The sequence below is a fragment of the Fistularia commersonii genome, chromosome 17, assembly GCF_037954325.1.
Source record: "Fistularia commersonii isolate RoL2024-O1a breed Wild chromosome 17, RoL_Fcom_v1.0, whole genome shotgun sequence".
NCBI lineage: Eukaryota > Metazoa > Chordata > Actinopteri > Syngnathiformes > Fistulariidae > Fistularia > Fistularia commersonii.
Window position 1 is genome coordinate 11,360,001 of NC_141300.1, and position 27,120 is coordinate 11,387,120.

The 27,120-nt window shown below is 47.9% G+C and overlaps 3 protein-coding genes across 3 annotated transcripts in view; all 3 read right to left on the reverse strand.

Annotated features, from left to right (window-relative positions):
• Positions 1-1,063, reverse strand: part of LOC147225131 (septin-7-like) — a 23,487-nt gene extending 22,424 nt beyond the window's left edge. Inside the window, exon 1 of the mRNA XM_086162684.1 lies at positions 735-1,063. Within this exon, the coding sequence (XP_086018810.1) occupies positions 735-773 (39 nt within the window). The 5' untranslated portion in view covers positions 774-1,063. The remainder of the gene's footprint in view (positions 1-734) is intronic.
• A 2,078-nt stretch (positions 1,064-3,141) lies between these two features.
• On the reverse strand, positions 3,142-4,903 carry LOC147225132 (C-C motif chemokine 4-like). The gene is made up of 3 exons (XM_086163169.1): positions 4,742-4,903; positions 4,403-4,520; positions 3,142-4,315 (listed from the first exon to the last, which is right to left on the reverse strand). The coding sequence occupies exons 1-3, from the start codon at positions 4,806-4,808 to the stop codon at positions 4,195-4,197; spliced, it is 306 nt and encodes a 101-aa protein (XP_086019295.1). The 5' UTR covers positions 4,809-4,903; the 3' UTR covers positions 3,142-4,194.
• Positions 4,904-7,537: 2,634 nt separating this feature from the next.
• Positions 7,538-18,827, reverse strand: smpd3 (sphingomyelin phosphodiesterase 3). The gene is made up of 9 exons (XM_086163485.1): positions 18,397-18,827; positions 17,573-17,824; positions 15,889-16,882; positions 12,822-12,897; positions 11,183-11,353; positions 10,894-10,983; positions 10,325-10,388; positions 10,035-10,200; positions 7,538-9,600 (listed from the first exon to the last, which is right to left on the reverse strand). The coding sequence occupies exons 1-9, from the start codon at positions 18,696-18,698 to the stop codon at positions 9,499-9,501; spliced, it is 2,217 nt and encodes a 738-aa protein (XP_086019611.1). The 5' UTR covers positions 18,699-18,827; the 3' UTR covers positions 7,538-9,498.
• Between the last annotated feature and the right edge of the window lie 8,293 nt (positions 18,828-27,120).

Consider the following 27,120-nt stretch of genomic DNA (forward strand, 5'->3'; position numbering starts at 1 on the left):
CAGTCCAAGACCATCATTAGCTCTTCTGAAGGAAATTCCATGCACATTCATTTTATCCTGCGTTCTGGGGCTCGGTGTTTGTGCTTTAGCATTTCGTCGGTGGCATGAATTAAACCAGACCGCTGGGATTTGTGTTACTTTATTTTCTATCTTCTTGGGGCGGCGTGCCCCTCGGCTGGGTCCCGAGACCCCTGGATTTTATTCTGCGACATACTTGCGCAGGGATAGCTGATGCCTTTCCCATCTGCAACCCACTATAATTAATACCAGACTGTCGATCCCTGATGCTCTCATCCATGGGCAGCATCCGAAATGAAAATCTGACTGTCAGCCGCAATGGAACACCAAATCTAGACACCCTTCTATTCTCTGCAGAAATCAGCATTGTCTCTTTACTTAAACTACCTATATTTCAGAAATAGCAAGCAATTTGATCAAGTATGTATCGACGAATTGGTGACATCACCGCGTTCGTGTGTCAGAAGGATCGTTTTTTGTCGATCTGCGGTTTTTGCGGGCGTAAGATGCGGAACACAGCAAAATTAGCAGATTTCTCAACGGGGTTCGGCGTGAAGCCCTCCCGAGGCAATAAGGGGGCTAACTAGCCAGGGAACGGGGTTAGCTTCCAGAGGCTACAGCTAGCAAGCTAAAGGCTGTGGCTCCTTCGTCCGCGGATGGAAAGAGCCTCGATTAAGGACACCCGGCGACCCGGTTCGGGGGAAGGACGGACTTACAGCGATGCTCGGAACCGCAGTCTCTGGTCGCTCGATCATGGTGCCGTTCCGTCAGCAGCCGGCCCGCAGCGGACAGTCACCGGGGCATAAACCGATAAACGTCCGGGGGGGGCGGCAGAGGAGGCGGAGGCGGAGACGGGGGGCGGAGGAGAGGAAAAAGAAGAAGTGTTGGAGGGAAGCGGCGTCCGGGTCGTGGAGCCGTAACTTCTCGGTGTTCGAGGATGAATGAATGAATGAATGAATGAATGAGTTAAATTACATATGGCCGCTGGCGGATCCGACGGCCAGACGGGGCTCGTAGAACAACGCTCCCGACGCCGTGTGGTCACAGCGTCGCAAAGTGCGCAGCAATTACACAGGCACACTTCCGGTGCAGACTTTCAATATAAAGCCCTCGCTGTCTGTTTCTCTCGACTCGATCACAACCGGAAACCACCGGGTAATTTTAGACAATTTACAGGGAAAAAATGTTTAAAACGTGACGTAATTCCTCCCAATTTCATTCAATATGATTTTTGTTCCTTAAATTTTAGACGTGTTTTTTTTAGCTGTGTTATTATTTATTTTTTCATTTAATTCTTTTTTTTTAATACATATTTCATTAGTTAATTAATTTTCAGGAAATGGCATGAATAAGTCGAAGGAATCAACAAGTGCTAAACAATTTTAATATATTGACTTCATTTTTTTTTCATTTAACTGACGGACCTGTGTGTTATTCTGTTGTGAATTTGCATATAAAAAAATGAAATAAAAAATAGAAGTGATTCTCACAACCATGCCAACAAGTCCAGCATCTTTCAGCAGAGGTCGCAAAACCAGAACCCCTGCTGACCCTCTTTCTCGCCATGCTCTTATTGTGAAAAGCAACCAGCATGCGAGCACCTTAACTTGATGTTGGTCCTGTGGCCTCGCCAGCCATTTGTGTGAATGAGTGTGTGTGTTTATATATGTGTGTGAGGCCTTCAGGGGCTGGAGAAGAAAATCCACTGCCTTCAGTGAACATCTGGGGAATAACTCAAAAGCACAGACTGGGCTTGATCCACTGCAGCGTCCCTCCGGGACGTCCACCATTATTATTTTTATGAATAATAATTGTATTATTGCTGTTATTATATCACGACAGCGATATTAGCAATCATGGGTCATTTGTCTCCGTCCCTTACAACCCTCACACCCCCTCCATCTCCCATCATACACTCTTGCTTTCCCTTTATTTCTACCCCGAGCGGTCGAGACAGAAGGTCGGCCAGGTTGAGACGGGATCCCTGGCCGGTAAAAGGTAGCAATCTCACCAAGAAGGCGCTCATGAGGGAGTGTTGGGTCGTGCAAAACCTGGTTGTGATATATGAATTAGATTTAAAAAAAAAGAGGAATTGAACTGTTGCAGGAAATGCTAAAATCCTAAAACAAACAAAAGTAGTTAACTGGTGTTTAGAGTATAATTAGAAAAAGAAATACATGTTTTGCTCTAAATCCTTCTCTACATCAATGCAAATGAAAAATAATGGGTCCCAGAGTCATGCCCTGTTGCACTCATCAATCAGGAATTCAGGGAAACAAGTTTTTGCTACCAGTTCTTAACCTTCTTCTTTGTCCCGTGTCTCCATTTTTTCCTTCGTGCTTCAGATAAATCCGAAAAGATAATACTTGTCTGCAGTTTTTTTTTTTTTTTTTGCGGTCGGAATCGTCTGGCGTTTCCCCATCGGCTGGCGGGCTCAAACTGAACGACACAAAGAATCCCTTTTTCATTCTTCCTCCTTTCAATCAAGGGAAGAGCTTTGTTTCGGGGCAGAATCCGAAACAGCCGAGGATGTGCGGTCGCCACCGGGAAACCTCCGCCCAACACGGACCCTGAAGGCTAAATAAACTCTCTCATTCTCCAGATACTTTGCGGCCTCTTGCCAGGGGTGTTTGGATTTTCCGCGCTCATGCATCAACTTGGGCGCCGCAGGGCGACGCGTCAGCCGTGACGGCTACCGCAAACGCCGGGGCCGCTCCTCGTGTTCGACGCATACCCGGAGAACATGGAGGCCCACGGAGAACATGGAGGCCCCATATCACCCAGCTTTACCTTTGTTTAGCTCCAAGCAGTCAGTGAACCCCTCATACAGACGTTCATGTCCACATCAACATCGACAAACGCTGATGCCACCAAAAGACACACCATCAACAAGAGCGCATGTCCGCGATGCCACTACACACCTGGACACACCATCATGCACCACCAGTGCGCCTCCACAAACACCCACAGGTGGTGCACCAAGTTCAGGATGGAGGCTTGGACAATTTCTCCTTCAGACTTTAAGGTGCATTGAAATTAATACTGACTCCTGACATTCAGGAGACAGTTTATCCTGTAGGAGTTCAGTGTATCTGTCTCCAAAAAAAAACCCAACACATACTGTTTAATTTACACTTTCTCTCACTTTATTTCCAAAAAGAACAAACAAGAACAGAATAACGGCTCTAGTGACATCAAGATTTAGAAAATCACTTCTTTTTTTTTTCTCTTGGTGTTGATCGGGCGAAACTGACAAATCTATTTTCTTCAAAAGCAGCACGGAGTTCAGTGGAGTCCACGACGGAGCAGCTTATACTCACTGGCGACACCCAGTGGACATATTTGGTACTGCATTCATGCCTCATGTTGCAGGAACCAACAAAAACCTTTGCACTCAAAACCTCACACAGCGCACTTAGAAATTAAATAACACGTAAATACGTCTACATAGGAGCTTATCCTGTTTGTTTGATGCCGCGCTTGGTTTCATGACGCCTCTTTCCTCTGTGTTTCTCGCCATGTACTAAAACATCTACATCAGGGGTCGGCAACCTTTAACACCCAAAGGGCCATTTGGTTCCTGTTTCCGCGGAAAAGAAAACACTACCTTTTACCGACTAAAAATATAGTCACCACTATATATATGGCTTTTTCTTAGCTTCACACTTTGTATAAACGACTACATTTTGCCGATCTGGGGTTGAAAGCCTTGACAAATTGACAGCGTTTTGGCGGGTATACTGGCTTCCGTGAGTGTGACGTTTATTTTGAGCGTCGAAAAATAATAAATATAATTTTATTTCAATTTCTCAAGATCACAATAATCTTCCAATTTAGAACTAAAGTTTAAAAAATAACTAACACCAATAAAATACACTTCAATTAAATACTTATAATTTATTTTCCCAATTCGCAGTGTAAAGAATAAAAGGACCACGGGTTGCCGACCCCTGAACTACATATATACGAAAAAAAATTGGGTCAGCAAATGCTGAAAATTAAATGAAGCAGTTAAAAAAGGGCTTATATTTATCAGGGCTCTATAAAAAGTGTGTAAATCCAGCCTGTGGACTTTTGCAGAGGGTCCTGGATAACAATCTGCACTCACACACACACACACACACATATCAGATTAAAATCCATTGATGGAGGTGGTGAGATGGTCTGTCACCATGGTTACAAGGGAGACGTTTCCCCAATGTTGACCCTGGCGTCCAGGACTCTGACAAGCTCCTTCACCCAGGGGACCGAAGGTATGACGCACACTTTGCGACCACCAGGGGTCTTCATCCTCAGCCTGCGCGTCCACACACAAACACAGCCGGTGTCAGGTCAAGGTGTGTGTGAGTCCATGTGTGTGTGTGTGTGTGTGTAAATAGCTCACTTGAGTGCAGGGTTGGAGCATCGCTGGCTGGTTTCATAGTACCCGAGGACCCTATTCGCAGGGATGGGATCCTTCTGGAACCTGTAGCAGCATCCCTTTGGCCCGAAGCCCCTCAAAGCTGCGGGGAGCACAAGTTACAAATTACTCTCTGTGCTGGGAAGTAATAAATTACGTTTCACGCTAATCCCCTACAAAGTGTCCAGAAATAGCAAAGATAATAGAATGATGCTTATAACTACACAACTGACAGCTATACACCTGTTATTACACGATAATAACAACGTAATTTAATTCGGAAAATCTACCAGCACAATCAGATAGACGCCAACGAACACTTACCTTCAGTCAGGGTGACGGCCGCCAGTGCCAGGAACAGCACGGCCAGAACAAGACGAGGAGCTGCCATCTCTGTTGGTATCGTGTGCGGTGGTGCTGTGTGTGTGTGTGCGTGTGTGTGTTCCCCTCTCTGCCATGCGTTCTCCTGGACGCAGCCGCCTTTTTAAAGGCAGTCCGCAAACGATCGGTACAGACCCGATTGTTATCATTGACCTTTCATCAGTCTCGGTTCTCCTTATGTTGTTTCACATGACCAACCTTTGTAAAAAAAAAAAAAAATCGAGTTCCTCTTTTGGAGAAACATTTCTCTGATTTTTGCTCGGATGCAGGAGGGATGGCAGAGACCTGGGAGGAAAGACGGATGTGTGTGGATGGAGGGATGGAGGGAAAGGGGGTTGGTATCAGAGCAGAAGGTCCGAGGGAGGCGAGGTGGAGAAAAAGAAGAAGAAAAGAAGGGGGAATTTCTCCTTCACAAACGTCATCTTTTAATCATAAACAGAAGAAGGTCCCTGGCTGGATTTTCTCTTGGTGGAGACTCTGGGTTCTCCACGCGTCTGCGTGGAGTTTCTCGAGGCTCTCCAGGTTTTTCACACAGTCCAAACACCTGCAGGAAGACAACCTGAACTGTGAATGGATGCATGTCTCTATATGAGGGAGAATAAGAATAATAAGAATAAGAATAAGAACAACTTTATTTATCTCGAAGGAAATTGTTGTGCCAGAGTTTCAAGTAAAACATAACAATGATAGTAGAAAATTGTATAAACACTGAAAAAAAAAAAAAAAAAAAAGGAGAGGGGGGGGAATAAGAAATACAAATAAAACTGTAAAGTGTCTAAGTAACAAGTCAAGGCTATAAAGTGTCTTGAGGTCTTAAGTACCGGGTGAAAGAATATGTATGGAAAAATATTGCACATGCAATGTTATGAAATGAAATATTGCACATTTATGAATAATCACTGCTCAAAAAAATAAAGGGAACACTTAAAAAACACATCCTAGATCTAAATGAATGAAATATTCTTATGAAATACTTTGCTCTTTACACAGTTGAATGTGCTGACAACAAAATCACACAAAAATGATCAATGGAAATCAATTGTATCAACCCATGGAGGTCTGGATTAGGAATCACACTCAAAATTAAAGTGTAAAAACAAACTCCAGGCTGATCCAACTTTGATGTAATGTCCTTAAAACAAGTCAAAATGAATCTCTGTTGCTTCCTGAGTGGACACTACGATTTCACAGACTTGTGATTGACTTGGAGTTACATTGTGTTGTTCAAGTGTTCCCTTTATTTTTTTGAGCAGTATATATACAGATAAATTATTATGATTTACAGTAAGTGTGTGAGTTTTTTTTTTTTTCTTTTCTTTTTTTCTTTTTATGGTTTAAGATTTTGAGATTCCGTGAGGCTGAAGGGAGAGGAATTAAAAAGTCTGACAGCCTCAGGTAGGAAAGACCTCCTGTGGAGCTCGGTGGTATCAGTCCACGGCTGAAAGAGCTGAAAGAGGGTGAGTGGTTGTTTGTCTAAATGACGTGTGAATGAGTGATCGAATAGCTGTTTGTCCCTAAAATACGTGAACGAGAGGGTGAATTAGGGAATGAAGGATCGTCTATCTCTATATTTTAATGTGAATGAGGGAGTGAATGATTGTGTCTCTATGTGCGAATGAGAGGGTGAATAGCGGTTTATCTGTGTAAGACCTGTGAATGATGGTTTGACTACATGATGTGTGTATGAGAGGGTGAATGGTCATGTTCCTATATAATGTTAAAATAAGAGGGTGAATAGTGCTATACAGGACTGTCTCAGAAAATTAGAATATTGTGATAAAGTTCTTTATCTTCTGTAATGCAATTACAAAAACAAAAATGTCATACATTCTGGATTCATCACAAAACAGCTGAACTACTGCAAGCTTTTTATTATTTTAATATTGCTGATTATGGCTTACATCTTAAGAACACTCAAAAATCCTATCTCAAAATATTAGAATATCATGAAAAAGTCATTTTAGTTTTTTTTGATATTTATCACAATATTCTAATTTTGAAACATTATTTCCAGGGAATCTCCCTCCCAGCTTCCTGTTCTTCAGAACACAGTGGAGGTGTTCTTTTCACTGACTCACAACTAATAATGAGTCACTTGATTACTATTTAACAGCCGTTACTGCTATTTGTAATAACGAATCACTTATTTCGGACACTTATTTGTTTTTACACTTTTCGGAGACAGTCCTGTGTCTCTGGAAGACGTGTGAATGAGGGAGCGACGGATTGCTGTTTATGACTTGAATGAAGGGGTGAACCGTTGATTTTCTGCATATTTGACCCTGCGGCTCCCACATCACCGTGACCCCGAGTGCAGGATGATCTGTATTGATCATGAGTGAATAAATGAATCCCAACCCAGCTATCTGGTGATACTTTCCATGTAGAGCAGGCCTTTGAGATGAACCACCGAACACCAAGATCCAGGAGGAAGCAGAAAAACCCCCAGCACACAACCGAGCGACTTTCTGGGCGGATAAGTGATTCGTTATTACAAATAGCAGTATCGGCTGTTCACGCTAATAGTAATCAAGTGACTCATTATTAGTTGTGAGTCAGTGAAAAGAACACCTCCACTGTGTTCTGAAGAACAGGAAGCTGGGAGGGAGATTCCCTGGAAATAATGTTTCAAAAGTCCCGTACTGTTCTGCTGAGAAAAAGCAGAAAGAGCTTCCCCTTTTTTCTTTGTTGGCCTAGCATCTGTAAAGTAAAAGTACAAGAAATGAAACTCCTGCAGTCGACTGAATGTGGCGTTTTATTGATTTTTCTTTTCATATCAGACAGCAAAGCAGAGTTAAGTCACACCTGTCTGAGCGTTCCACCGGTGTGTGTTTGTGTGTGTGTGTGTGTGTGAAACCGAATGCGGCGGAGAACCAGCCCCCCCCCCCCCCCCCCCCCAGGGCGGCAGGATGGGTGGTGGGTGGTTGTGTGGGGGCACAAAGTCCTACGAAAAGGGGTTTACAAAATCGCCCTTAATAACCGTGTTATAAGACAGTAATAACAAAACACAGAAAGAGTTTGTTTTTTTTTTTTAATCGGGGGGAGGGGAGGGGAGGGGAGTTGTTTCTTGGGACCCTTCGTGTCCAGACAGGTGGGGTTTAAAAAACGTGAGTGACAGCCTGACTCGGTGAAAACATGCACCTCCTCACTCCCCCCTTTCCTCTTTGAATTAACATGCAATAATAAAAAAAAATAAAAAATAAAAAGAATCAATGTCAATACAGGAAAAAAGAGGGGGGTGGGGGAGTTTTCCACCCCCAACGTGTTTTCCACCCCCCAGCGTGACCCTCTATACAACCTTCTACAAACGTCAAGGCGGCCGCTTCCTGTTTTTCACGACCACGCAGAGTGACTTGACGTGGCGGTTCCACCTCGGCTGAAGGTCACAAGAGGGGGTGGGCGGGGGCGTCTGAGTAAAAAACACGAAAAGAAGTTTAAATAATACTAATAATAATGATAATAATAATAATAGAAAAAGGGGGCACGGGTACAAACATCATGAGAGAACATGCCAATGGCACGGACCGGACCATCAGGAGCGACTTGAGGGGGGGGTCAGTGTCTTAGCCAAGGCCAGGCAGGCAGTCAGGTGGAGCCGGGAGTCAAAAACGGCGCCGTGGTGGGAAACACACGCGCCAACTTGACGACCAGGATCCACGCGGAGTGAAAAAAGTTTGAGTTCGGAGGGAAAAAAAAAGCGATGCTGTAAACGTCCCATGACCTTGCGACCCCTCCGCCTTGTTTCCCCCCCCGTCGGCGTGAGGTGGTATGAGCCGGCAGAGAGGAGCCGGTCGGAGCCGGTCGGGTCCGGATGGAGCCGGTCGGCACCGGTCGAAGCCGGTCAGAGCCGGTCCGTAATGTTTCTGCCATTCCCTGACGAATTATGGTGTTTGCTTCCCGCTCACATAGTCGACTTCTGTATCCACACGTGCATGTGTGTGTGTTTGTGTATGTGTGTGTGTGTGTGTGCGGTTCCACATGCGAGTAAAATCAATGTGAGCGCGCCGCCGCCAATTCTGTACTGAAGCGAGCGCACAGGTCGCGGCTAACATGAAGGCCTGTAAACTGACACCCTTCCCCATCATGCATCAGCAAAAACGTCGTTAAAAATGGCGTTTGTCCCTCCGTAAGCCCCGCCCACCTCCGAAAAATACGTGCAAAAGGGCCGTCACGGAGACAAACCCCGCCTCCGCGCCCAAAGATGGTGGAGTTAAGAAACGCACCGTATTAAACTCCCTAGAAAAGTAGCGGCCTGTAGAAAGTGTTTGTTTTTCCTATTTTATTTTTATTTTTTCGTAAGAAAAAAAAGACACTTGTTGAGGTTGCCCCGGGCGACAGGAGGGATGGGGGGGGGGTGACGGTGTGTGTGTGTGTGTGTGTGTGTGTGTGTGTGTGTGTTCCTCCCGGCCTTGTTTGCCTTCCAAGAAAAGGTGTGGATCCCCTGGCATCCCTGAAGGAGGTCCAATGTTAAAAAGAGAGGAGGAGGAAGAGCGGAGAAATTCAGATAAGAATCCGACGCAGCGGATAATCAACACTTCTGTAGAAAAGGACTTCGCTCCGCCCGTTGACCTCCGCCCTGATGTGTAAACTCGTGGCTTCTTCTCCTCCGTGGCCGGTGGATTTTTGGAATTTTTTTTTTTTTTTTGTTTTGTTTTGTTTTTGCCCCCCCTCCCCCACCTTTGCCCAAAAAAAAAAGTGATCTAAGGCTCCTCTTCTCCCGTGGAAACGGCGAGTCTCATGGCGACCGAGAGGTGGTCGGTGAGGCCGGCCAGCTGCGTTACAAAGCTGAACTCCTCCATTTCCTGCAGTGGACACGGAGGAAACATCTGTTTTATTTTCATTTTTATTTTCATTTTTTTAATACCGATATATTGCTGAATTTTTTGTTAAATGATCATAAACACCACATCATCTATTACATTCAGGCGTTTTTGACTAAAGGTTTTCACAGGTGAAAATTTACTTTAAGTTGAAAAATAAATCGCATGACAAAGTAGGATTCTAAAACTTTTTTTTTTACAAGGAAAAAATATTTATTTTAACCAGTGGACTTGTAGTAACCACAAACAGCCACTAGATGGCGACAGAGAGTCACCCTGGTATCAGTACCAGTACGCTAAATAATCCAGAGCTGAGGATATTAACTATTTATAGATTATATAACCAGAACAAACATGATGTTCAGATTATCCATTACATCCCTTTGAGGAAAATTAAAAACCAAATGAGATCCTACCAGTTTCCAGTCCTGCTGCAGACCCTCGTCGCTGTACAGGATGTAGTCGATCCGCCGTCCGTTTCCCTTCAGCGGGATCTTCCTCCCCTTCTGCCCGGCGGGACACTGGCTCTTACTGGGCGGGAACACCAGGTACTCCTTCCTGCCCTCTTCGTTCTCCATCACCCTGAGCCACAGCAAACCCACCGTCTCCATTTATCCGTGTGTGATTTTTTTTTTCCCGCTATTCTCGTCGCAAAAGACAGAAATAAAAGAAACAAGTGGGCGATTCATGAGCGAGTCTGACTTACTTTTGTAAACTTTCTGGTGAGACGACGTCGTCGTCGTAAAGGCCACTGGGATCCAGGAGTGTACCTGGAATAAGACACACAAACGGTGACGCGCAGCCATCACGTGAACATTGTAATAATAATAGTGCAGTAATAGTGTAATAGATGTGGTATAAAGCATTTTGATGACGCTATCAGGATACTGTTTCACATTGCGACATCCGCCGCGAACGCGTGACAAATCAGCCCGTGCTTGCAGCCGGCGGCTACCCGACAGCCATTTTGGCCGAAGCGCTCATCTGGATGAGTTGCCGTTTGGACGGGCTCGAAATGAGATAATCCTCCCTCTCTCCTTCCATCCTTCCTTCCACTGATTCATCGATCCGTCCGCTTTTATTTCCTCTGAGCGGAAAGAACGGATCAGACAGACCCACCCGACCCCCCTCCAGTCAAACACCACTGGCCTAAATATGCATGGGTATCCAGCGCTTTCCAGGTCAATTCTCACTGTTGCTGTGTGCGTGTGTGTGTGTGTGTGTGTGTGTGTGTGTGTGTGGTGTGTGTGTGTTTTTGCGCGTGCACCTGGTTACCTGGAGCCCACGGCTTGTCCTCCCCCGGCCCCAGGCGACACGGGTCCTTGTACTGGGTAAAAAGTGCATGTTGCTGTTCCAGCTTGTCCTCTGCAGACACAACACACACACACACACACACACACACACACACACATGCACACACACACGTGTTTGCATGTGATGTGTTTTCTAAAAATACCATGTGGCCATGAGTGTTTATATTTATCCCAAACGTGTAAAGGGTGTAAACAACCCTTGCGGGATGTACGTCGCCATGGCAACAGCATCCGGGCAGCTGGAAACCCACCCGAGGAGCAGTTGTCGAAATTGAGGTCCCCCAGAATGACGTCGAAGGCCACCAGGTCCTCCAGGACCTTCTCCCCCTCGGCGGCGGGGCACGACGATGACGACGACTGGCGGAACTCGGCCCCCCACTGGAGAAGCAGGTCCAGCTGCTCGCAGCGCACTGAAGCATCACCTGCAGGAGGGGGAGATGTTACACCACCAGGAGATCACCGGAGGCACGGGCGGACCGGTGGAGGAGGAGTCAGGTGAGGAGGAAGTGCAGGGCGAGGAGAAGGAGGACAGGAATGAAGACACGAAAGGACAAAAGGAGGTGGAGAAGGAAGTTGGTGAAGAGGAGGAGCTGCAGATGATGAACAGGAGACTGAAGGAAAGGTGAGATGAAGATCTGGAGGAGGGTTCGAGGAGGTGTTGGAAGAGGTGCGGCTGAAGAGAGTGGGCGAGGAGGACGAGGACGATGGAGAGGATGAGGAGGAGGAGGTGGACAGGAGAGGCCGGGCTGCGTGGGCTGGAGGCTCGTCTCACAACTAAGAAGGTGGAGGAGGAGGAGGAGGAGGAGGACCACCTCCAGGTGGAAAGCAGGAGCCTGCTTCCTGGATATTATGGGATGCGCTCCTGATCGTGGGTTTTGGGGTTTATCTTTAGAAACACACCCTGCAGCTATTTTAAGCTTCAGCCCAGAATAACCAGAGGGAGGGGGTTAGGAGGTGTGTGTTTGTGTCTGTGTGAGTGTGTATGTGTGTGTCTGTGTGTGTGCGTGTGTGTGGTAAAAAATGAGGGAGCATCGACCGGAGGCTTTAAATAGGCCTGTGACGCCTTAAACAGCTTGAGCAGGTCGCCATGGGAACAGCAGGAGCAGCAACGCGAGGGGGTTCGACGTGGCCATTTACACACACACACACACACACACACACACACACACACACACACACACAATGTATTTGTGCCGCTGGACGGTCACTATTGTTTGTCTTTCTCTCAGCGGAGAAAAGACGGAGTGATAATGGCCTGGAAACAAATGTCATCCAGACCAGGGATGGAAGGAGGAGGGAGACATCTGGGGGGAGAGAGGGATGAGGAGGGAGAGATGGATGGAAAGAGGGATGATAGCAGTATGAATGGGGGTTTAACAGGAAATCAAATGCTAGTGCGAGAAAAGGTTTATGGATTCACAGATTCATGGAGTCAAAGATTCGTGGAGTCAAAGATTCACAGATTCATGGAGTCACAGATTCATGGATTCATTAAGTCAAAGATTCATGGAGTCAAAGATTCGTGGAGTCACAGATTCATGGAGTCAAAGATTCACAGATTCATGGAGTCACAGATTCATGGATTCACTGAATCAAAGATTCATGGAGTCAAACATTTATGGAGTCAAAGATTCACAGATTCATGGATTCACTGAATCAAAGATTCATGGATTCATGGAGTCAAAGATTCACAGATTCATGGATTCACTGAATCAAAGATTCATGGAGTCAAACATTTATGGAGTCATGGCTTCATAGAGTCAAACATTTATGGAGTCATGGCTTCATAGAGTCAAAGATTCATGGAGTTACAGAATCGCAGATTCATGGCGTCAGTGATTCATGGAGTCAAAGATTCATGGAGTCACAGACCACTTTGCGTAACCTTACCTTCTATGGCGTGGAGGTGCGTACACGTCAGATATCCTACAACCCTTTGCTCCTGGTGGGACGTCCCCACGTGGACCTGCAGTGACAGAGAGGACATCCAGACATGAACGGGAGAAGGAGACGGACCACAGACAACCTTGAAGGAGGAGCAAGGAGCTCCAGGACAAACACCTAGAAGGACAGAGATGCTCGGGCTTCACATCTGGGTGTGCGTCTCTTCACCATGTATGAATGAGAGGGTGAATGGTTGCATGTCTGTATGATGCAGGAATGAGGGGATGAACAGTCTTATGTCTTGACAGGACATAAAAAAGGAATGAGTACATGGTTGTAATTCTCGAGATGACGTGTAAATGAGAGGGTAAATAGTTGTGTGTGATGTGTGAATGATTAAGTGAATGATTGTGTGTTCTCTGGGATGAATGGTCATATGTCTCTATCGAAAGTATAAATGAATGGATGAATGGTTTTGTTTTTATAAGACGCGGGAATGAGAGGGTGAATGAACTTGGAGGTGAACTGTGTGCGCTGCCCATTAGTGGATGTATTACTTTTCTGATTTACACACACATATTTACGAACACACACACACACACACACACACACACACACACAGACGTGTATACATTTTTCCAAATTTTTTTTCTTTTATAAAGCAATTGATTTTCTGGAAGCCTCCAAAAGTTGAGGAGTCATCATCACCTCCTCTTCTTCCTCCTTCTCCTCCTAACGTTGCAGCCCCCCCCCCACCACCACCATCCACAGGCCTCCTGTGGTATTAATATTTCAGAGGCTTATCTCTGCTTCAGTAGGTGTGTATGTGTGTGTGTGTGTGTGTGTGCGCGTGCACACGCCGACAACATGCTTTGGGGAATTATTGTGTTTCTGCGTATGTGCGTGCACGAGCTCACGCTTGCGAACGAGCACGGCCTGTCAGCGTGCTTATATCACCCAGGGTCTGTGCAGGAGACGGATGCTAATTGGAGCCTGGTGTAGACGCGAAAAGCTAACATTATCCAGCCTGTACGACAGGGGGTAAGAGGGTAGAAAAATCAAACTAAATGTTTTGTTGAGTTAATGATTAGATATAAAATAACCATTTCATGCATTGGCACGCACACACACACACACACACACATATACACTTGGACAGAGATAATTATTAGCAGGCTAACTGTTGCAGGCTAACAGGGGCTTGCGTTTCTCCCCCTTGGGGACGGGCTCTTTTTAATTAATATTGTTTTCAGAGTCTTCCCGTCGCCCTCCGACCTACGACGAACCTCCTCTGGGAAGGCGCTCTCGCAAGAACGGACAATTTTGGAGGAAATGGGACGTTCCTCTTCCTCCGTCTGTGTTTGCGTTCAGACATCAGGTACATCAAAGTTAATGACGCGGCGGCAGCGGCAAGCCATAATGAGCCACGGCGAACCCGAGGGTCAGGGTAGGCCGACGAGACGGAGTCTTGGAGGACCGCCGGGACCGGAGGGGGGCGGAGAGGGAACAGCAGGCAAATCAAAGCCTGCAGCTGGTCGTGGGAGGGGTGGCGGGGTGACGACGACAGGACACTTTTAATTGGACGGGAACACGCAGGAAATGAAATATACATGGTTAAGAGCCCTTTCAAAATAAAAGCCTGCCACACGGGACGAGATGGCACTCATCTGCGCCTCGGAGGCATTTTGAGCGTCTGCGTGTCAGATTATGAATGTATTTGGAGCCAGTGGGGTATCAAACGTGCACACATGCACACACACATACACACACACAGGTGAGGTGGACTTGTAAAGAGCGGGTCCGACAGCATGTGGCAACTCACAGGGTGAAACTGCTGACACAGGAGGTGTTGTTTTAGACACACACGCGCGTGCACACACACACACATGGACGCCTGCATGCATACACACACACACACACACACACACACACACACACACACACTTGTAGGCACTCAGCGTCAACATCAGAGGTCTCACAATAAAAACAGATCCGGCTCAGCAGGACCTGGATCTGCTCCAGACTCACATCCTCAGTGTCACAGTATGAGGCTGATTAATGGGCTCTTTCTAGCACACACACACACACACACATACACACACACAACACACCCATTCTCCAAAAGCTCTAAACGTTCCTCACGACGAATCTCTGAAATATTGACGGGAACTGATTGATAGGCCGCCGTTGATGGTGGATCCCCTGCAGGTGTGGCTCCGCCCACTTCCTGGTTACACAGCATGGCCGACAGGAAGTGCTTTCACTGTGTGTTAAGACCGTCGTCCCGTGTGGAGACCACGTCTCAGCAGATGCAGACCCTTAATGGACACAGCGGACCTGAGGTACCTTCTGCAGGACTTACTGGCAGAGTAAGTCCTGCAAGAGAACTACAACCCCCCGGAGAACTACAATCATGGCCGCCAGTGATGTTGTTTGGACAAAAACAGGCCAAATCCCAGGAAGCAAACACACACACACACACACACACACACACACACCCCATCACAACCCACACCATTGCAGCACCATCACATATACCATCAACAGCAATGCGACACACACTGTCACAACACACACCACCACACACTGCAGACCCTTAATGGACACGGCGGACTTAAGGTACCTTCTTCAGGACTTACTGGCAGAGTAAACCTGCAGGAGAACTACAAACATGGCGGCCAATAATGTAGCTCTATGTTGTTCGGACAAAAACAGGCCAAATCCCAGGAAGCAAACACACACACATATACACACCCCATCACAACACACACCAGTGCAGCACCACCTCATATGCCGTCAACAGCAATGCGACACACAATGTCACAACACACACCACCACACACTGTCATAGCCACAGTGTTGCAACACACACCCTCAACAGTATCATACCACCGTCACTACACACACCTACACGGCTTCACAGCACCGCCACACACGGCGCCATGTCACACGACACACACACGCACACCATCAGAACGTCGTGAAACACGTGTTGTTGCACAGTGCGACTCACGGTAATAACAATGTGTAATAACAGTGTTATAACCGCTGATTTGATCGCGGCGAGTCTGACCTTTGCGAAGAGGGCCCCTTTGGCCGCCAGCGTGTCCTCTCCGCGCCCGTTGGGGTAGCACTCGAAGCGTGCGTCCAGGATCGGGTAGCGGCTGGCGAGCAAAAGCCCGCTGTTGAGGAACTTGAACTGGGAGCAGCAGCCCTTCCAGCCGTAGCGGCCCACGTCGCTCAGCACGTAGGGGAAGTAGCGGTGCAGCTGCTGCCGGAGCCTGGTGGTGGCGCCGTGGTCGAACACCTCCTGCAGGGCCAGGAAATCCAGGTTGGCGGGGAAAAAGGCAGAGATCTCGTGGTCGAACGTCTCGTCCCCATGGCGACGCTTGCGCGCCGCCCGCTTGAAGATGGACGTGCGGGGAACGTGGGAGAGCGTGTTGTTGGAGGATATGGCGCAGCCATCGCCATGGTAACGGGCGAGGGACTCCCTGGAGGCGGTCACGCTCCCGCCGTCGCCCCCCGCCGGCTCTGCTCGCCTGCGGTTCCCCGTCTCGGCGTCCTCCTCCTGGGGCTCCGGCTCCGGGGCGCTGATGCTGATCTGCACCCCCGAGGTGTGCAGGGGGCAGTCCGGGGAGGGGCCGGGGGTTTGGGGCCCCTCCCTGTGCAGGGGACAGTCGTGGTGGCCGTTAGCCGCCGAGTGCAGCGGGCACTCCGCCGCCTCCCCAGAGGCATGGACGGGGCAGTCCGACTTGCCCCCGCCGCCGGCGGGGTGCAGCGGGCACCCTGCTCCGTCGGCGTGCACCGGGCACTCGGAGGGGCCCGGGCCCCCCGCTGCCGCTGGGCGGTGCAGGGGGCAGTCGGTGCCGCCCGGAGGATGAGCGGGGCAGTCGCCTCCGCCGGCGGGATGGACGGGGCAGTTGTCGCCGCCCGCCGGGTGGACTGGGCAGTCGGTGAGCGGCTCAGCCTCGATATCGGGGGTGCCGGCGGTGTGAACCTGCTCCGGACGCTGGTCCAGAGAGGAGGTGCGGCGAAAACCGGTGGCCAGGCTGCTGAAGGAGGCCGCACTGAGGGAACGAAAGGCAGAGAACATCAGTGCATTGGCAGTTTGGGGAGCAGGTGGAAAAATGTCAACATCGAGAAGATCATCAGCCTCAAACCCCGATTCTTCTTCTCCTCTGGGCTTCTGCCTTCGGGGATCAACACGGCCAGTCAACCTCCTCCATCTTCCCCTGTTCTCTGTATCTTCTTCTCGCACACCAACAACCTTCATGTCCTATTTTACTCCATCCATTTATAGTCTCTTTGGTCTTCCTCCAGACCTCCTGGCTGGCAGTTCCAACTCCATCATCCCTCTACCAATATATTCACTATCCCCCCTCTGGACATGATCAACCCATCCCAACCTGACCTCCTCTCCAAAAAATCTAGCATGTGCTGTCCCATTCCCCATTCCTCCTCACTCTCAAAGAGAACCTCAGCATCTTAATCTCTGCGACCTCCAGCTTCACTTCTTGTCGACGATGTCTTCAATGGCCACTCTCTTCACTGTCTTCTCCACCTTTCCTTTCGATCTGTCTTCTATCATATATCACCCCCCGACGCGCTCCACCCGTTCCAACCTACTTGAACCCGTTTCTCCACCTCTTCTCCACCTTCTCCATCACTCTGGACTTAAAATCCTCCTACTTTATCTTCACTCCCTTCGCTCCACTTGGTCCCCTCTCGTTCTCGCACAAACCGTTCAAACCAAATACCTGATGGAGGTGTTGGTGGGCGAGTCGATGTAGATCTTGATCTGGGGCCGGCTGGCCCCGTTGCGGATCCTCCTCCCCACCTCGCGGGCCCTCCGGTGGGTGTCCGACAGGTTGTTGAAGCGCGCCAGGGAGTCCGGCAGCAGGCAGACGTTGGCGCTGCAGAAGCAGAAGCTCCGGCCCTGGGGCCTCCACTCCCCGACCCCGACGCACCCGGGGCCCGCCTCACCCTGCTCCAACTGGTGCTTGTCTGGCCTGGGGGCCCGAAAACGAGTCTGGTGAGGATTCACTTTTAATTGCTGAAGAAGGTGGACAGATTCATTGTTGTGTAATTACACTGTAATTACTGAGTATTACACGTTGTAATAACAATAACGGAAATTATCTTGATTAATTTGTTTTGTCTGTCACTGAGGACTTCTCAAGGGGTGTCTGCTTGTATATTATATTTGTATTTCATATAGGGTTACTGCTAGTGTAGGTGAGTTTTTGAACCAGCTCCGGACAGGAAAACAAACTAAAATCAAGCAGAGAATTGCTGCTAAACCTGGATTAGCCAGGGTGGAACGTACCACCTGAACGGGGGGGTGGGGGGGTAACAAGTGTAACTCGGGTAAACTCTAGTAACTACAAACTCCCTGGATAGTGAGGGTTACCTGTCACAAGCATTGTTTGCACAAGCAGCTCTGTTGTGAAAAAAGTCTGGGTTACTACTATGTAATAATGTAATAACTATGTATTAATAGTGTAATAACTGGATTATGTAGTTTTTTTTCACAGAATTTGACACCCACGCACATATGCATACGCACGGCAAGGTCGCTCACCTGCGGTAGGTGTACAGGTAGGGCTGTCGGACGGCCTGCAAGGGGGCCCAGATCACGAACCCTAGCAGGGCGAAAGGCAAGGAAGCGAGCAGGAGGAGCAGGTACAGCGGCGCCGCCACCAGGGCGCACAGCGTCAGGATGGAGCAGGGGTCCCGGGAGCGCTGCCGCTTCTCCAGCGACGTGGCCACGCAGGAGGCCAGGAGCCGGTCCAGGAACCAGTAGCAGGGGAAGACCAGGCTCCAGGACAAGCCGTCCAGGAAGTGCAGACAGGCACTGGAGTAGGGGGTGATATGGAGGACCATCTCTCTCTCCTCGCTCGTCCTCGCCGTCACGTTCTCCTCTCCTTCACGCGGACCTGATCCGCCGGACAGCACACCCAAGAGTAGAACCCGCGACCCCCCGGCTGGGCGAAGGGGGGGATTCTACATGGTTTTGGGCGATCCCGGATCTTCACAGGTGAGCTGGGGAGGTCCAGCTGCGGCGAGGGGGGGCGGGGCGGGGGCCGGGGCGGGGGCCGGCGGCCATAGTCACTGCGTCTGCGTCCAACATCCACGCACGACTGCGGGGGGGCGGCGGCCGTGAACGATCACCCTGTCATCCCAGCCTGGAGGAGGGGGAGGGGAGGAGGTCAGTGATTGGTCGGTTCCTCGCGGGGTAAAATGGTGAATCGATACGTTTTAAAAGGCGTGCCTTTTGTGAAAGACACACATGGGGAAGCGTCATTTGCATCGAAAGCACATTTCCGCACGCTAGCCTTATGAGGACATGTTTATTTTCATTCATTCATTATCTATATCGAGGGACGACCTCCTAAGGGAATCCAACCAGAGACCTTCTGGCTGCGAAGAGGGAAAAATCTGGACGTAAAAACGAATAAAAGAGCTGGAGGATGCAGCAGGTTGGAGATGAGGAGAGGAAAACAAAAGCAAGGTCTTGAGTTGAGTTAATAAGCTGTAATTCAGAAAGCCTTTTCTGACTCAAAGCCAATATTGACTGCATCAGAGGTCCTGAAGGGCGCGGGAAGCGTGTGTGCATGTGCGTATGTGTGTGTGCATGTGCGTGTGTGTGTGTGTTTGTGTATTAGGGGAGTAACATTTCCGCCCAATTACTGGTGAAAATCACATTGTCAGAGATGTTGCTTTGTATACTTGGTTGTAAAGGGGCTGCAGGAATGCCCCCCCCCCCAACACACACACACCCACACACACACACACACACACACACACTAGAGGTAGAGGAATATATAAATATATTTGTCATAAATGCACGGTTGTTGTTACACACACACACATATATCTTTGACGCATGGTCCAACTTCCTTATATTTCTGTGCTTTCATTTTCTAATAACTAATATATCTTCACAGAGTTTTCATGTGTGTATACTGTTTCAATCTAACATTTATTTTTTATTTGAAACTAATTTGTTTGATACTTGATAAATGATAACCAATAAAACGATTTTAATGACAACAATAACAAAAAAAAAAGAATTGCATTTGTTCCTTTGAGTTCCATTTTGTAATAACACATTTATAAACGCCTTCTGTCCCGACTTTCCTCGTGTCATGGCACTCAGGCACTCAAATAAACACACGCAAGCACACACACACACACACACACACACACACACACACACACACACACTGGTCATCAGGATGCAGGAGCCGCCGGTTTGTGACAAACGGTGTGTCTTTGACTGCAGTTGGTTAAACTCTCCCTTCGGCTCAAATCAATACAATCTGTGTGTGACAGCTGCTCTGTGTATATGTGTGTGTGTGTTTGTGTTGTGGGTCACATTGACTGATCCGTGTGTGTGTGTGTGTCTGTGTGTGTGTGTGTGTGTGTGTGTGTGTGTGACTCCAACAGGAATGTTTATGTGTTTGCAAGAAAACAGTAATATATATATATATAAAACACTGTTATATGAATGAGTGCATTCATGCACGAACACACACACACACACACACACACACACACACACACACACACACATACACACACGTACACGCACACACATTCATTCATTATCTAGGTTGCTAATCCTGCAGTCAGGGATGCTGCACATTCACCCTCTCATTCACATCATATAGAGACATTTTCACTCACACACACACACGCACACACACACACACACACACATAGAGTCCAGGGATGTGTTGGCTCTCAGCATCCCCCCCCTGGGAATGTTGTTGTCATGGTGACCTGGTCACATGTGCTCGGTAAGTGTACCAGTGCCGCTGCAAGTAGAAATTCTCAACACACACACACACACACACACACACACACACACACACATTTATGTTTGATATATTAATATTGTAAAAGGCCAAGTTTCATCCGTCCACCGATGTGTTTTCATGGAGTCAGTGAATCTGATCTCCGCTCGCCACTGCCCCCACCGCAACAACCACCATCGTCATGGCGATCATGTCTGCTAATTAGTTTGCCAAGTGTGTAATTCCATCGCAAAGATCGCGGATGATGCGATTAGCATGATGATTCAGTGACACAGGTGTCAGATCTGCGACCCTCGCACCGGACCGGACCAGAAAGGACCGGACCGGGGTCGGGGGGGCAGGAGCTGGACCAGGAGCGATAGGGAATGAAAACACAGAGTAATGGAGGGGCCGCGTCATGTTGCAACCAAAAGGTCTAAATGATTCATCCATTCATTATCTATGCTGCTGTTCCTGCACTCAGGGTCGAGGGGGGCTGCTGCCAATCCCGGTTCTCATTGGTCGAGAGGCGGGTTGACCCTGGACCGCTCCATCACAAGGAAACATACGATTAACCCTCCCATACATGTGACCTATAGAAACATGCAGCCATTCACGCTTTCGTTCACACGTCATATAGCGACTCACACCCAGGGGTTAATGTAAATGTCTCCATTCATTCATTCATTCATAGACGACTCAAGAAAACTAGATTGGAGAAGATGCCTCCGCTCGCCATCGCCTCCCTCGCCTGTGATTGGCCGGCCTCACCGCAGCTTCTGGTCACGTGACGTCAGCTCATTCATCGTCTCACTGGCTACGGCGGATTAGAACCGTGACTCATCCTCACCAAGCAGCCATATGTGCTCAGGGTGTGTGTGTGTGTTTGTGTGTGATTAATCCGCAGCAGTGTGTTTGCAGTAAATTCACGCTCCGGATCGATGGCCGCTGTTAAAACATCACCGCGTTTATGTCATCATTGCCGTGGTGATAAGTGTGTTTAGAAAAAATATACATGTATTACATTTAGAGATAATTGCAATTACATGGAATTTTGTTACATTCTTAGAAAATGTGTTATTATAGTGTGGTGTATTTTTGTTTAAAAAATATACATATATTAAAATTATGTATTACATTGTTTAACAGAAAAATATGACAAAAATGTATATCGTTGCTACAATGCTACATTGCTACAATGCTACAATGCTACATTGTTTAGACATTACATTTCTTATTAGAATAATGTATTATATTTAGAAAAAAATGTAATAACATGTTATTACAAGGTGTTGTATTGATGTTCAGAACATACATTGGAATGATATAAATATATGTATTACAAAAATGTGTTACAGTCCTGTTTAGTAAGTAATTTATGCTATATGGCGTATAAAAGTGTTGCTGTAGTGCAACAGTGTCAAGAAAATATATTTCAATGGTGTTACAATAAGAAAATAATTTCAATCACATGTAATTACAAGGTGTTACAATTTTTAGAAAGTAAATATTATTTAGAAAAACTTAAGAAAAATATAATAAAAAGATATGATAGGGTTTACTTTATTGTTTAGATAATGGATATATTGGAAATGTGTTACATTGTTAAGCACATGATATTATAATAATGTGTTACATTTAGAAAAAAAATATTTACATGTTACCAGGTTTGACATTGTTATTTTGGTGATGATATATTAACAATAATGTGTTAAATGTCTTTAGAAAATAAATATGCTATTAAACATTTCAGAATAGGATTGTAATTGCATGTTAGGACAAGAACTTTGTTGTTTAGATAATAAATACAGTAAGACAAACTTCACCATATTAAGTACAGGAATATATTACAAAAAAGTCTTATATCGTTTTTTGCTAAATATTTTATGACAATCATGCGCTACATTGCTTGGAAAAGAAGTGTTATTACAAAAGTGTAACATTGACTAGAAAACATGCCAATGGTTTTATATGGTAAAATGGTATTTAAAAAGTGTTGCCTTATTGGAAAATAGATGTTATTAATATTATGCGTTTAGTAAATAAGTGTAACAATAGTGCGCCATTGAGAAAATATATTGGAGCGTTGTTACACGTTTGCCGGGTTGCGGGCAAAACATGGCCGACGCGAGTTCATGCTCACTCTCGTACAATAGTTCACCGATTCACGCACAAGCACACACACACACACACGCACACGCACACACACACACACACACACACACACCCACTTGATTCGGCAGAATTGATTTGCCCTATATACGAGCGAGCGCCGTTAGAAGCCTCCAGTTAGTCTCCGCCCTCTTGCCACATGGCGAACGCCGCCCCCCCCCTTCACCACCAAGCCTGGTCCTACTGATGACCCAGGGCTTTCTCCCCCCCGCCGCCGCCGAACAGCTAAAAAGAGCAACCTACCATCATGTGGCCTCGATTCAACCCCGCACGGCCTTCGGTGGAATCCTGACCCCTGGAGCAAGGTCAGCTTTTACAGAAAAAAAAATTAAATATATATTTTTTTTTGTTTTTTCCATGCCAGAGGAGACCTCCAGCTTGGACATGGCTTTCAAATTCCACGACAGGCTGTGAAAGGAGGGGGTTATAGGTCAGGAGGGACTGCTGAGAAAAGGGGGATGTGTGTTAGCTGAGGCTGAAGGGGGTTGTTTTCCAGCTGGGACCAGAAGAACAAGGGGAAATGTAAGAGCGGAAAGGTCACGTGACACCAGCGGAGGAGATCTACAGCCAGGAGCGGGTCTCCTCCGCTGAAAGGGGCCACGGGATTGGTTGTCGGGTTGGGCTGGGATGTTCTCGCTCCGTGTGCTAACGGTGCCGAGCTAACGGCTAATCAGCGGCAAAGAGATGGGACTTTGACCGACAATCAAAGCAGTCATTCACCCTCTTATTTACACATCATATAGATATGAAACCATTCATTCACACATCATGAAAACACCTTAATCACCCTCTCATTCACGCATCTGGGCAGTTTAGCGTCCCTGCATGTGTTTGGACTGCAGAAGGAACCCGGAGAACCCAGCGCAGACATGGGGAGGACATGGAGCCTCCACACAGGAGGGAATGGAACCAGAGACCTTCACGCTGCGAGGAAGATGCACTTTGGAAACACGAGCGCGCGGGGACGCTCGAAGTCCGGGCTGATTCACCACTGATCACTAATTAACAATCTCACAGCCGGAGCTGCGGGTGTGAGCCGCCGTGATGCAGGAAGTAAAGCCGAAGCCGGAACGTTTGCATTCTGAGAGGATCTGAGAAGATCGCTTCTGCTGAAAAGGTGAGGTGAGGTTCAACGTGTGTGTGCGGCTATTTTCTACAACACCACATTTAAGACCCAGGAATAGAGAAAACCAGGTTAACACATGCAGCAAGAAGCCACATGTCATTTTTAACCTCCCTAATTACTGCACACACACACACACACACACACTCACACACACACTCTCTCATTTAGGTCAGAACATGGCCTGTGGTCCATGCAGGTAATGACAGAGCATGTGTGTGCAAATTTGTTTGAGTTTCATTCTCCGCGCCATGTGACGCTGACCACATCTGACACACACTCGCCTTCAACCCTCCGCCTGGCCTCGCGCAGCAGATAGACCGGAGGAGGACGAGGACGAAGAGGAAGAAGAAGAGGGGGAGGAGGAGGAAGAGGAGGGGGGACCTCGCGGGGAGACGCTGCTAACAGCTGCAGCTGCTGTGACGCACAACTGTTTCAGCCGCACAAAGCACCGAGCCAAATGTCACACACACACACACACACACTGAATGGGCTGCTGGGTGAATGAATGATGTGGGTGTGTATGATTTAATCAGTTAACGGAGTAGAACACACACACACACACACACACACACACACACACACACACACACACACACATGCACGCAGCTTCCAAATATAAACCTCTGGCTGGAAGATTAACCCAACTAAACCCCCAAATCCTGCTCTCAGCAGAGGTAAAGACAGGAGTGGCGGAGGAAACGTATAATCTCTGCTCGTGTTCACGCACTCGCTTTACACTGAACGACATGCACACACACATATACGCGATTGCGCGCGCACACTGCACATCTGGCCGCCTCCAGTGGATCCCCGGCCAGACGCGTAAATTTGCTAATAAGCCAGCAAGAAAGTAATTACATGTGGAAAAGGGAGATATTACAGCGTGCGGAGTAAAGGGAGGGTCACGGCCGCGTTCATCCATTCGTGTGTCAATATAATGGGTAGATGAGACGGTGAATGGTTGCATGTCTCTGTATGAAGTGTGGATGAATGGGTGCACGTGAATGGGTGCATGTCTCTAGACGGTGTGTGAATGAGAGGGTGAATGGTTCTATCACGTTGCACGAGGGAGTGAATGGTTGTGCGTCTGGAGATGACACATGAATGAATGAATGTTTTGTCGATATAATGTTAGAATGACAGAGTGAATGGTTGTACGTATCTATATGTTAACCCCGCCTCTCCTCCAATGACAGCTGGGCTAGCCCCCCCCCCCCCCCCCCACACACACACACACACACACACACTAACACACACACACACATCCCCGAGCTGGGGATAAGCAGAGTAGAAAATGAATGAATGAACGGATGGATGGATGAATATGCAAAGAAGGTCAAGGGCAAGTGATTTAATTGCTGTGCCGTCTGTAAAATCATTACTAAATGTTATTAAATGAGGAAATAATCCACACACACACACACACACACACACACCCACCTTACATTGTAACCATTGAATTATTTATCAGATATCAGATGTTCATTTTGTAAGAGGTCATAAAGGGAGAACGAGGCAGGATGTTATACTAGTTTATCACAAACCTATTCAAAGCAGTGTGTATGTGTGTGTGTGTGTGTGTGTGTGTGTGTGTGTGCGCGCTTGTGCACATGCAAAAGGGTGGAGAAGAGAGGGGAGGGTGTAGGAGCCAGTGGACGTCTCTAATCTGCCTTCACGAGGTGTAATTACAGATGATGCCGTCCATCTATGTGTAGGTCCTTGGGGTTAAACATAGACTTTCTGCTTTCTGCTGGAGGTGGATGATGTGTGTGTGTGTGTGTGTGTGTGTGTTCAAACTGCGTCCTGAAATTATGTCTTATAAAGAGGCGGGCGTGTCACCCGGGCGGAGGAGGGCAGCCTCGGAAAGCTCTGTCAACGGGAAAATAGCCGACGCAATCGGCAGCAAGGATTCCGGGAGAAGGTTGGCGAGCTAAGGCCGTTAGCGTAGCCGTCCGCACCTCCGGTTTCCCAGTTTCACCTGAACTCAACACGAGTCTCGCCTCGTTGGCTCGGCCGGTAAAAGATGGCTCTGCATCTTCATCTTCAGCTCATCCCCGGCTCATCTTCACTTCGAATCGGCCAAGTGCGCAAAGTCTTTTTATAAAAATGTGTCGGTGGAAGAAACACAGGAACACCTACACAACGTCTGAGCCGAGCATTAGAACTCGATGTTCTAATCACACACCAATATCTGTGTTCATTCATTCATTCATTCATTATGGATACCGCCTGTCCCGCTTTGGCGGTCGGCCGTGACTGGACGGGAGGCGGAGTTCACCCCGGACCGCGACCATTCACACACTCATTCACTCAGTCATAGAAACGTTCAACCAGAAACCACGACATATCGAGAGATATGACCATTCGCCCTCTCATTCGACCGTCGTACAGACGCACAATCGTTCGCTCACTTGTTGAAACGTCATACAAAAGCACAACCATTCAAGTCCTATAGAGACTCACTCGCTCAATCTGTCATATAGACACGATCATCCAACCTGTCATCCACAGCCACACCTGTGTCTATAAACTCAGCAATCCTTCCTGAGCAGACGGAGACGCTGATGATGGCGGGAGTCCTGAGGAATGGGGAGGAAATGACCAAATATGGAAAGAGGAAGTTACATCAAGGTAGACCAGCGCTGGCCTCCGCTGAGCTAGCGGACAATGAACCAACAGATCGGCGGCTCGCCGGCGGATGCGGAGCTGAGTGGGTTGGAGATGCAGCGGCTAATGAAGGTTTATTCGGAGGCCGGCGCTCGCCGGAGCCTGAGAGCCTTCAATTTGAGCAGATTAAACCGCAGCGCGCCGCGGCGACCAGATGTGGCCCCAAATAGGCCGGCGGGACCGAACGTCGAGGATCAGGGTGACAATCCCTTGGAAATAGCTAATCCAGGCTTTCAGAGCGTCTCTGTCTGATCTGTGCTCAAATTACCGCCGTCAACATCGGCCCCACCGCCGCGACCAGGAGGCGGAGCGGCGGTGAACGCCGTCTACACCTCACTCTGTAACTACATACGTAATCCTCTCCATCCAGAAGGTGGGTTGAGAGGTTCTCTGGAGGTTCTTCGCTTCTCCAGGAGGACCGGGTTGGGGGAGATGACTCAGTAATCTCATTACATTCAGCCCGGCGACAGATTACTCCTCCCGTCAAAAGTACTATCAGAGGCATCTGAGAGGAGGGGGTGTCGACCTGATCTGGATCCCA

What these genes read in the sequence shown, in the direction of transcription:
- LOC147225132 (XM_086163169.1), bottom strand. Translation starts at nt 4,808, where the DNA reads ATGGCAGCTCCTCGTCTTGTTCTGGCCGTGCTGTTCCTGGCACTGGCG. An exon ending in GGCCGTCACCCTGACTGAAG is followed by an intron (nt 4,521 to 4,741) that starts GTAAGTGTTCGT and finishes TGCTCCCCGCAG; the next exon opens with CTTTGAGGGGCTTCGGGCCA. An exon ending in TGCTCCAACCCTGCACTCAA is followed by an intron (nt 4,316 to 4,402) that starts GTGAGCTATTTA and finishes GTGGACGCGCAG; the next exon opens with GCTGAGGATGAAGACCCCTG.
- smpd3 (XM_086163485.1), bottom strand. Translation starts at nt 18,698, where the DNA reads ATGGTCCTCCATATCACCCCCTACTCCAGTGCCTGTCTGCACTTCCTG. An exon ending in TACCTGTACACCTACCGCAG is followed by an intron (nt 17,825 to 18,396) that starts GTGAGCGACCTT and finishes TCGGGCCCCCAG; the next exon opens with GCCAGACAAGCACCAGTTGG. An exon ending in TGCAGCAGGACTGGAAACTG is followed by an intron (nt 9,601 to 10,034) that starts GTAGGATCTCAT and finishes TGTCCACTGCAG; the next exon opens with GAAATGGAGGAGTTCAGCTT.